General features: G+C 39.0%; 1 protein-coding gene across 1 annotated transcript in view; it reads right to left on the bottom strand.

Moving 5' to 3' along the window:
• Nucleotides 1-370: 370 nt before the first annotated feature.
• CNGB3 (cyclic nucleotide gated channel subunit beta 3) overlaps nucleotides 371-12,029 on the bottom strand; it is a 57,627-nt gene continuing 45,968 nt past the window's right edge. The window contains exons 14-17 of the mRNA XM_058175098.1: nucleotides 10,921-11,039; nucleotides 6,610-6,756; nucleotides 2,352-2,523; nucleotides 371-685 (exon numbers count right to left, since the gene is read on the bottom strand). Of these exons, the coding sequence (XP_058031081.1) occupies nucleotides 371-685; nucleotides 2,352-2,523; nucleotides 6,610-6,756; nucleotides 10,921-11,039 (753 nt within the window). The remainder of the gene's footprint in view (nucleotides 686-2,351; nucleotides 2,524-6,609; nucleotides 6,757-10,920; nucleotides 11,040-12,029) is intronic.

Genomic DNA, 12,029 nt, shown 5'->3' with positions numbered 1-12,029 from the left:
TGCCACAGGACTGAGTCTGAACAACCCTCAATAAATATAATTTAATATTGGGTTATATTTTAAGCCAATGTCAGCTAGCCTGGACAAGAAAATGAGGTGAAAAGACTGTGAATTATTTGACCAGAAATCAGCAGGACAATGATCAAATTTTCTTCTTTGAAATTATTTTTGAGGACTTATAGTTAATATTCATCTTATAATTTACAATGAATGCAGTACCACTAACTCTCTACTAGCCTTTTTATTTATGTTTTTGGAACATACAAAGAAATCTGAGATGGGCTACACTTTTGAACCAGAAAATAAGATAATCTGAGAACTTCCCAGTGCTTGAGATGTCACATACTAAATGTATAGTAACATCCACTGCTTATGCTTCCTTTTTGTCTTTGACTTCAACAGTAAGGATCTCTCCTTCCCCTGATACAGGAGAAGGAGTCATGCTAATAACAAGGGACTGTTTATTGATGCCTGAGAGCACTGATGGTTGTGGTGAAGGTTTTGTGACTGCCTCTTCTTTAGGAGCACTTGCCTCAGCTTTGGTTTCTTGGACTTTAGTCTTGGGCTCTTCAGATGGTTTTTTTCCCTGTGGATTTGGCTTGACATTTTCTGTCTTCTTTTTTTCTGCCTTTTCTTTTTCTTCCTTCTCTTTCTTTTTCTTTTCTTCCTCGGCTTCCTTTTCTTTCTAAAAAAATAAATAAATTAAATATTGACTTATCTTTTTCTACCATCTTTCCATGTTTTTTGTTCCTTTTGTCTGCTTATTCCTTCTCCATATTTTCCCTCTAAACCAGGAGTAGTCAACCTTTTTATACCTACCACCCACTTTTGTATCTCTGTTAGTAGTAAAATTTTCTAACCGCCCACCGGTTCGGGGGGAGATGCGTGAGCTATTCTGAAATGAGGCTCTTTTGTTCGTGATCGCACTATAGCGCCATTTAGTTTCACTTACGTAACGTGAACTAAACTTATGTGCGGGCGATACAAGTAGTATATTTTCAGAAATTTAAATTGTCACGGGGAATTTTATGAAAATGTTTTTAAATAATGCTATGAATTTTTTTAAAAAAGTCAATTAAGTTAAAAAAAGGAAACTGCTTCAGTATCGGACAAAACCCCTACTGCCCACCATGAAAGCTGGAACGCCCACTAGTGGGTGGTAGGGACCAGGTTGACTACCACTGCTCTAAACAGAGACTAAATATATTAAATAAGAATGTTTAATTGTGTAACCTCACAGCTTTGTCCATAGTGACCAGAGGAACGCAGTCTTCCAAGCATAGTTAGTAGATAACCTATTCTCGCTTCAAAGTGGTTTTCTGGTCATAGAGTACTTTAAATGATTGACTGATTGATGTAGCACCTGGAATCCTTCACAAGTTCTGCTAACTACTAAGACAAGAGGCTGCTACATAAACAGTCTTAGAATTTCCCTGAAGTGAGTTTGACCATAAACATCTCTAATATATCATTTATTTCTACCAGAATAATTTTAAAATTACTTTTGAAAACCAGTCATTTATATAACAATTTGTGCATTTCCCAATATCTCTAAATCTTATGGGAATACCTGATATCTGTCTATTCAAACATTTTTCACTAGTATACAGTAACTAAAAGATTGCATGCCTTCTATAGCATCAGTAAGGTATACTATCTAAATATAGTTTTACACTTAAATCTACCTTTTTCAAAATGTTATCTTGCAGACCACACATTAAGTTCGAAGCAAGTTTCAAGTGTTGGGTATGAAAAGTGCTCTTTAACCCATAAAGCAGGAGTGTCAAACTCTATTTCATTGAGAGCCGCATCAGGATTGTGTTTGACCTTGGGGGGCCGGGGTGTGCGTGGACAACTCAAAGTTACTTGTGTCGGGGCACCTGTAGTGGCCCAAGCACTTTGCTAGCAAAAACAGGCTCCCAAGTTCCTTTTTGGCTGCGATGGCCTCCTGCAACCCTCTGCCAGCGAAAAGGAAGCTGGGGAGTGTTGCCGATGGCCCTCTCGAGCTCCATTTTTGGCTTCGATAGCCTCCTGCAACCCCCTGTCAGTGAAAAAGGACCTTGGGAGGGCCACACACAGCCCTCCCAAGCTCCGTTTTTGCTGGCAGAAGCACTGTGGGTCGGTCCTTTGCTGTTTCCAGGGAGGCCCCATGGGCCAGATCTAAGCACCCTATGGCCGGATCCAGGCCCCAGGCGTTGAGTTTGACACCCCTGTCATAAATATAGTTGCAAAATTAATTTCTGAAATCATTTTTACTAATTGCTAGTGTCCTGAATTTTAGGTATTTCTTTAATTTAATCCATTTTCTGCCGATTATTTTACACTGGATTAGCACCATAAAAGATACATACCAGGGCCTCGTTCTCTTTCTTGATCTTGTTAATTACAGCTAAAATACCTCCTTTCCCACCAGTTAATGCTTTGAGCATTTTAGGTGCTTCTGCTTTAGCCATAAGCAGAGCTAGGCCCTTTGCAGATGGTGGTGGTGGTCCAGTAGGTTTTCCTGCTTTCTTCATAAGTGCTCTAAATTGTAGAAAAAGAAGAGGGTGGGAAAATTCATCAAATATAGCATCAAATGCTTATTAATTATTATGATTCTAATCTCCGTTAAGTCTTCCAATCCTATTTTCCTAATTAATCAATGAAATACAGCAACTTCTGCTGGACACTTGGACCTCATCTTATGCCCTATCTTTGTTTCTATTATTTTTAACATTTTAAATTTTATTTTCTCTCTCCCTTGTTTCCAAGTGAAGAGTACCTTATATGGTTGTCTTCTCCTTTTTCAATTGTCAGTTGTTATCAAGACAATTCATTGCACAGTTAGCTAGATGGTTTAGACTGGATTGGGCATATTTGCTTATCAAGTTTTTTCAAAGGACCAGGGATAGAGAGGTATTATTCTTTCATGGTGTTCAAGGTATCATCACAAGATGTCAAACTATTCCAGATTAATCTGCCTTTTGCAATTGATCAATGGAGATTTTGTCGATGTCGATTGTATTCAAGTGGTGTTCCAGACATTTTGGAATTGTAGCCAAGGCACCTATTATTATTGGTATTATCTTTGCTTTCTTGTCCCATTGTCGTTCTATTTCTATTTGCGGGTCTTTATATTTTGCTATCTTTTCCAGTTCTTTCTATTTTACTCTGCTGTTGCCAGGTACTTGTACATTCATTATCCAGAGCTTTTTGTCTTTATTATTGACAATTGTTAAGTCTGGGATGTTATGTGGCAGATGCTTATTTGTTTAAATTCTAAAGTCCCAGAGATTTCTTCATTTTCTAATACTTTCTCTGTATTGTGGTTCCACCCAGTTCTTGCTTATAGGCAAAAAGGATTTCTTGTAGATTTTCCAATGTACCGTTGTTTTTATTATTGTTATTATTCAAATGAACAATTCTGCTTTGCCTGTGCATGGGTAATTTCCATCTTAGTTGACCAAAAAAAAAATTCTTTATATATATATATATTAGTAAAATACACCAATTGTATTTTTTTCCCTTTTCCTTTAACTTCTAAGCACTTTCCACTGACTTTTTTAATTCATAAAAAAACAGGAAATTCCTTACAAGAACTTTAATGCATATCATCCCTTTAAAAGTATTAATCTGAATGTATAATTGTTTCCTCCTAAATCAGTACAGAAATAGCTTAGGGTAGATGACTTGTAGAATCTATATCAAATCAAAGAAAAGATTTGCTAAATCATCTCAGAGGTCCATTTATTCCAGTATCCTGTGTCTTGTATGATCAGTCAACCTAATAATTTACTTTCCATCTTGTTTGACAAAAAAATACATATTCAAAATACAAATCAATTGTATTTTGACATGGAACGTGTTGTTACAGAGGCTTAATGAGGCTGGAACTGCCAATGGTTTGCACTCCAGCAGTTTGAGCCTGGCTTCATTCCTAGCTCCTGCCCACCCAGAAGTTCAAAAGCATGCAATACTGGAGTAGATAAATGGGTACCACTCAGTGGTGGGTTCTAGCTGGTGTTACCACCAGTTCGCTTCGCTCGCATGCACGCCAAACTTGCGCTTTGCACAAGTGCATTCAGAGGCTGAACAGCTGAGGCATTGCAATCCGCTCTGCCGTGCCATTCAGCTAGGCTAAAAATGGAGGAATAAAGGTAGGTATAGCGCAGGGTTGGGCAGGAGGGGCCAGATGATGGTCGGAGAGAACTGGTTTGCTGTCACTTCACCATCACCACTAGCAACCCACCACTGGTACCACTTCAGTGGGGAAAATCCTAGCTCCATTTGTGTGTCTGGAGAGCAAAAGCTGATCCTGGACCAGCCTGGATGTAGAATATCGCAATACAAAGGGAGGCAAGCAGGAGTCCAGAAGAGCCAGCAATCAAAACACCACCAGTTAGGTGTAACATTAGGTGTAAAACTAGTTGCCCCCCTACCCCCGTGGTGCACTGATAGGCATATAAGTTCTGAACAGAATGAACTAGCATTCTAGGCTGTCATGAGTGCATTATGTATCTAGTATACGTGGATTTTGTGGCATTGTATGCCATATGCTAAATTAATTAATTAATTTTATATTTTATATTTCATTAAAAGAGTATTTTGCATGGATTCATATGTTCATGGTAGATAGACAATTTGTGCAATTATTACTGGAGCTGGAAATCATCAATTTAGTTTGAAAGATTGATACTTAAATTTATATTTTTTTTAAAAAAATCTATACCATTCAGAAAAATGTAGTTCTTAGGCAGTTTGAAACTGAAATAAATAAATAAAATTAGCATATTTGAAAAAGACTAGAAGTCATAAAAGAAAACTTGAAGTATCTAGCAAGAAGTATAATCTCTCTTGCTCTACGACTATATTTTGAGGTGATATGTGTCAGAAGTGAGTTTCTTAATATTACTCAGAATATGATGCTACTTCGTAGTAAGAATCTCTAAGTAGCCCCATGTAGTGTTTGCATAAAACAGTAACTTTAAAACCTTTTGTTTAGAATGATGTTTTTTAACTTGGCAACTTTAAGAGATACGGACTTTATTTATTTATTTATTTATTTTATTTTATTTTGTCACAACAATATATGTAGGAATCATACAAAAGATTATATAGTATATAAACATATATGAGTAAATATAAGGAGGTATAAGCATATATATAGAAAGAAGAAAAGAAAAACAATAGGACAGGAACGGTAGGCACATTTGTGCGCTTATGCACGCCCCTTATGGTCCTCTTAGGAATGGGGTGAGGTCAATAGTAGAAAGTTTTTGGATAAAACTTGTAGGATTGTGGGAAGAGACAACAGAGTCAGGTAAAGTATTCCAAGCACTGATGATTCTGTTACAGAAATCATATTTTCTGCAATCTAGATTAAAGCAGTTGACATTAAGTTTAAATCTATTAGTTGCTCTAGTATTATTGCAATTAAAGCTGAAGTAGTCTTTAACAGGAAGGACATTACAATAGATGATTCTGTGAGTTAAGCTTAGGTCTTGTCGAAGGCGACGGAGTTCCAAGTTTTCTAAGCCTCGGATTTCGAGTCTGGTGGGATAGGGTATTCTATTGTTTTCAGAGAATGGAGAACTCTTCTTGTAAAATATTTCTGGACACGTTCAATTGTATTGATGTCAGAGATGTGGTGAGGGTTCCAAACAGGCGAGCTGTATTCTAGAATTGGTCTAGCAAATGTTTTATATGCTCTGGTTAGTAGTGTGGTGTTTTTGGAAAAGAAGCTACGCAAAATTAGGTTTACAACTCTTAGAGTTTTTTTTTGCTATGTAGTTGCAGTGGGCTTTGGCACTTAGATCATTTGACATAAAAACTCCAAGGTCTTTAATGGGATGGGGGTCGTCTGTAAGGTAATGTCCATCTAGTATGTACTTAGTTTTTGGGTTCTTTTTTCCTATATGTAAGACTGAGCATTTGCTGGTTGAAATTTGGAGCTGCCAATTTTTAGACCAAGCGGTTAGATGATCAAGATCGTTTTGAATGATAGAAGTATTGTCTGTGATGTTAAATAGTTTGACATCATCAGCAAAGAGAACACAATTACTTGAGATATGGTCACAAAGATCATTAATGTATAGTATAAAGAGTGTTGGTCCAAGAACGCTGCCTTGAGGAACGCCACTCTTGACAGGAACAGGATTTGATAAAGCATTGCCAATTTTGACCACTTGTTGTCTGTTAGACAGAAAAGCAGATATCCATTTGTGGAGGGGCCCTGAGATGCCATAGGATATTAGTTTTAGGAGAAGTTTATCGTGTACTACTGAGTCAAAAGCTTTGCAGAAGTCTATGTAGATTGCATCTATTGATTTGCCTTGATCAAGATTTGAAATTGAAGACTTCAACTCTCAGTATTTTCCAGCCAGCATTTTGGCTATGGAATTTTGGGAGTTGAAGTCTACACCTCTTTATTAATTTTGAACAACTAGATTTAGAGTTAGACCTATAGTTTTTAGCATATTAATCTTGAATTGTGTCTCTTCCAGCACTAATCATTCTTCTCCTACAAAATACTGCAACTATAATACTAACATCATGGCTAAGATATAGTAATGTATCATAGCACTTAGCATAGCAACAATTTTTCTACACATAGACACAAAAAACACATACCTTCCCTTCTTTCTTAAGTGCCTTTCAGATTCAGGATAGTGAACAAGGATTTCATTCAGTGTCTTCTTATCAAGAATAAAAAGATTGGCAAATCCATGAGCAATCACATTTGCAGTTCGCCGATTGCCTCCACTGGCTGCTAATAGGCTGAAAGGACAAAAGAAACAGGCATGCTTCTGTTTCTAGTTAGCCATCCTATAAACAACTTCCCCTACACTTTGAATCAGGGGTGAAATGCTACTCCTGGCCGTCTCCAGGAGGGCCTTCCACCAGGTCCGCCTGGTTCGGCAGTTGCGCCCCTTCCTTGATCGGGATGCCTTGTGCACAGTCACTCACGTGCTCGTTACCTCTCGCTTGGATTATTGTAATGCTCTCTATATGGGGCTCCCCTTGAAGTGCACTCGGAGGCTTCAGTTAGTCCAGAATGCAGCTGCGCGGGTGATAGAGGGAGCTTCGCGTAGCTCCCACGTAACACCGCTCCTGCGCAGACTGCACTGGCTACCTGTGGCCTTCCGAGTGCACTTTAAGGTGTTGGTTACGACCTTTAAAGCGCTCCATGGCTTAGGGCCTGGGTACTTACGGGACCGCCTGCTGTTACCATATGCCTCCCACCGACCCGTACGCTCTCACAGAGAGGGACTTCTCAGGGTGCCGTCCGCCAAACAATGTCGGCTGGCAGCCCCCAGAGGAAGGGCCTTCTCTGTGGGGGCTCCCACACTTTGGAACGAGCTTCCCCCAGGCTTACGTCAAATACCTGACCTTCGGACTTTCCGCCGCGAACTGAAGACATACCTTTTTATTCGCGCGGGGCTGGCCTAAATTTTAAATTTTACATTTTAAATTTTAAATTTTAAACTACATAAATTTTATCGATTTTAAATTTTCTACTAATTTTAAATGGGGTTTTGGTTTTATAAATTTTAAGGTTCTAGGCTAATTATAATAAGTTTTTTAACTTGTATTTTAAATTGTATATTGTGGTGTTTGTATTTTATTGTAGCCTGTACACCGCCCTGAGTCCTTCGGGAGAAGGGCGGTATAAAAATCAAATCAAATAAATAAATAAATAAAAATAAAATAAATAAATAAATACTGGTTCAGACCAGTTTGGGAGAATCGATAGCGGAGATTGGGGCTGGTTCACCGAACTGGTAGCAATCACTGGCTGGCCACGTTCCCAAACCAGTCCATGACCTGCAGTCCTGCCATGCTTCCCTGCTTTCCACATGGCCTTCCCGGCATCCCCGTGGCCAGCTTGCAAAGGCAGGCAAGCGGAAGGCCATGTGGAAGACAGACAAGCATGACAGGGCTGTGGGGAAGGGAACTGCAGGGAAGGGAGCCTGCCATGCTTGCCTGCCTTCCACGCTGCCTTCCCAGCAGTTCCCCACTCCCGCTTGCCTTCCGAGGTCCGTCCTGGCCAGTGGGTGGGCGGGCAGCCTTTGGTGAAAATGCAGACGCTGAGCTGGGGCTGAGACGGGTGGCGGCAGTGCTCTGGGAAGGCAAGTGGACATCCCCGGGCTGCTGCACATGCATCCACCCCATTTCTGCAAAGGCAGAGCCCCCTCTTGCAGGCAATTTGTGTTTGGCCTATAGGGAAGGCATCACAATCTGAATGTCAGGGTTCCAAGGAACACCCCAAACGAAATAAAGCTCTGAGGCCTGAGGTTCCTCAAAGTTCCAATTTATTAGAGATGTCATATTGGCACATCTGGGAAAACCCCGAATCTGAAAGCTTCCAGGTTTTTCACACCCAGCTGACAGTTCACAGCCCTACCCCACACCCAAAAGTTCATCACATTGTCCAATCAACTCTTCACACTCAACTGGATACAATCATCAGGCAGTCTCCATCAGGCACAGGCAAAAGTCCTTGAATATGGAATGTTGTTATGACTTAACTTTCTACTGCCCCAACAACAAACCCCACCCCCCCAACTTCCCCAGCTAAAATATGTGGCAGTTAAGAAGCAAAAAAGAAAATTGTCTTCCAAAGCTGACATGGTCTCATTAAGATAAGACATTTGAAAGAAGGTAAAAGGGGTAAAATAATTGGAATTAAAGTATATTGTTGTGAATAAGAACCTATTACTGGTTTCTAATCACCTTATTGGTATAGTGTTCTAATTCATATGCCACTTCCATTTGGTTTTTTTTTATTTTATTGCAAACAGGTCCAAACTAACTTTATCCATCTTAATGCTGTCAGATACACTGGAATTCTCAATAAGATGGTCAGAGAATTTTGGCTGGGAATTATTTCAACATAATTGGAAGCACTATCTTTAACTTAAAATTTAAAAAGCCAACACAGTTCTAGGCTGCATAAACAGAGAGATAGAATCAAGATCATGTGAAGTATTAATAGCACTTTATAATGTCTTGGTAAGGCCACACTTGGAATACAGCATCCAATTTTGGTTGCCACAATGTAAAAAAACCCAACTGAGACTCTAGAAAGAGTACAGAGAAGAGCAACAAAGATGATTAGGGGACTCGAGGATAAAACATATAAAGAATGGTTGTTGGAACTGAATATCTCTAGTCTTATGAAAAGAAGGACTAGGGGAGACATGATAGCATTATTCCAATATCTTAGGGGCTGCCAAAAAGAAGAGGGAGTCAACCTATTCTCCAAAGCAATGAGGGCTGGAAAAGAAGCAATGGGTGGAAACTAATTAAAGAGAGAAGCAACTTAGAACTAAGGAGAAATTTCCTGACAGTTAGAAGCAACTTAGAACTAAGGAGAAATTTCCTGACAGTTAGAAGCAACTTAGAACTAAGGAGAAATTTCCTGACGGTTAGAACAATTAATCAGTGAAACAACTTGCCTCCAGAAGTTGTAAATGCTCCAACACTGGAAGTTTTTAAGAAGAGTTTAGATAACCATTTGTCTGAAGTGGTATAGGGTTTCCTGCCTAAGCAGGGGGTTGGACTAGAAGACCTCCAAGGTCCCTTCCAACTCTATTTTCTATTTATAGGAAGGGCCATAGCCAGTGATAGACAATATGCTTTGAGGGAGATGGGTAGTTCAAAAATATGAAAAATAAACAAATGCTTGGAATCTGTTACCTGTATTATATCTCTTTAGAAGAAAAAGATTTCTGCACAAGAATTGGGGAGCCGCTACCAGACAAAAGAGATAAGTAAGCTAATTTGTAAACCCCTCTATTATTATGTCAGATGCAACAGCCATTGAAAAGGGGTTTTATGGTTTTGTACACCACCCAAAGTCCATCAGAATTGGGTAGCTCTGTTTTAAATATTTTAAAATTTAAATAAATAAAAATAAATAGAAAATAAAAATTCTATTAGATTCCAGTTGTTTTGTATAACACTAGAACTAGTGCAAACAAGTCAAAGTCCATGAAAATGTTTATATTCCTATACAAAATATATGTTTACTGAAGCTATATACTAATGAAATGTTACTTCAAATAAGACCCAAGGCATTCTTTTATAGTCTTTTATAAATACTATAACTGTACAGGGGCAATTTACAGCCTGATCTGATTTCTACTGGTCTAATTATATTAGAAAACCTGTTCTGACTCATTCATAATACTGAGTGTTATTAGAAAAACAAACAAACAAACGAGCCAGAGCTTCACCATCCCATTAACTGACTCAGGAGAAACATAAATGCCAAATGGCGTGCACGCACACACACACACACACACACACACACACACACACACACACACACACATGAATGAGATGAAATGTTGAGAGAAGTAAAAACACGTGCAAGGATTAAGTTAATTCACTTTCACAGAAATCAATATGGGGGCTCTTACATAATACTCCTTTATAATCTCGGTTCTTAAAGTTATGATAACTTTTCAGGTTAATAAGGATAGTGAGATGATTACAAGGGGATGAAGTGTGCCATATTTCACAGAATTAGTGCATAGACTTTCAGGTTTCATCGTCTTCTCAACATATCAGTTGCTTCTCAGAAGATTTCTGCAGTGTTCCAAGTAGCGTAATATTTGGCTGGTTACCTTGACAGAGGCTAAGACCTTCAGTTTCTCCAATAACTCCACCCCATATGCTAATGAACACACAGACCAAATTAGCCAGGGCAAAATGGGAAAAGATGGTGGAAGATGTTGCTTACAGATTAATGACAGGAGGAATTCAGTCAAGAACTGAATTATATCTTGGTTACCATTATATAGTAGGGAGAAACTTTTGCATGGACTGATCTGTGATGGCAGACACATTTCCTCTCTGGAAGTGATAGTCTTATAATAATTCGTTAAAATAGGTATTTGTTTTGCTCTCTGAAAAAAAATGAACAAAGAAGAATACCTGATTTCTCCAAATACAGCTCCTGCTCTCAAGGTGACCAGGATTTTAGTGCCATCAGGACCTCCAAGTACTTGAACTTCACCTTGCTTAATGATATACATTTCTCTACCAATTTCTCCCTAAATGCACATGATGGAGCAAAAAAACACAATTATATCATGCATCATATCCAATTATGATGGATGTTATCTGAAGAAGAATCAGAGTTAAACATAAAATCCCATTTTCAACTTGGTGAACTTCCCACAAACTGAATTCCTTCTCTCCACAGCAATGTTTTTCAAGCTTGGGAACTATAAGATGTGAAGAATTCAGCTTCCAGAATCATGCTAGGTGGGGAATTCTGGGAGTTGAAGTCCACATATCCTAAAGTTCCCAAGGTTGAGAAACAGTGCTCTACAGCAGGAGTCTCCAACCTTAACAACTTTAAGACTTGTGGACTTCAACTCCCAGAGGTCCTCAGCCAGCACAGCCTATTTCACCCTGCCTATTTAACTATATTTAACTATTTAACTATATTTAACTATTTAACTATATCACCCTGCCTATTTAACTTATATGCAGAACACATCATGAGAAAGGTGGGGCTAGATGAATCAAAAATTGGAATTAAGATTGCCGGAAGAAATATCAACAACCTCAGATATGCAGATGATACCACTCTAATGGCAGAAAGCGAAGAGGAACTAAAGAGTCTCTTGATGCGAGTGAAGGAGGAGAGTGCAAAAGTTGGCTTGAAACTCAACATTAAGAAAACTAAAATCATGGCATCCGTCCCTTTCAATTCCTGGCAGATAGTTGGTGAAGAAATGGAGGTAGTGACAGATTTTATTTTCCTGGGCTCCAAGATTACCGCAGATGGGGACTGCAGCCAAGAAATTAAAACACACTTGCTCCTGGGGAGGAAAGCTATGGCAAATCTAGACAGCGTACTAAAAAGCAGAGACATCACCCTGCCAACCAAAGTGCGTATAGTCAAAGCTATGGTTTTCCCAGTTGCAATGTATGGCTGTGAGGGTTGGACCATAAGAAAGGCTGAGCGCCAAAGAATTGAGGTCTTTGAACTCTGGTGCTGGAGAAGACTCCTGAAAGTCCCTTGGACTGCAAGG

Source organism: Ahaetulla prasina, chromosome 3 (assembly GCF_028640845.1).
Source record: "Ahaetulla prasina isolate Xishuangbanna chromosome 3, ASM2864084v1, whole genome shotgun sequence".
NCBI classification, from domain to species: Eukaryota; Metazoa; Chordata; class Lepidosauria; order Squamata; family Colubridae; genus Ahaetulla; species Ahaetulla prasina.
The sequence above is the reverse complement of the archived record's forward strand: the minus strand, read 5'-3'. Positions and strand labels throughout refer to the sequence as shown.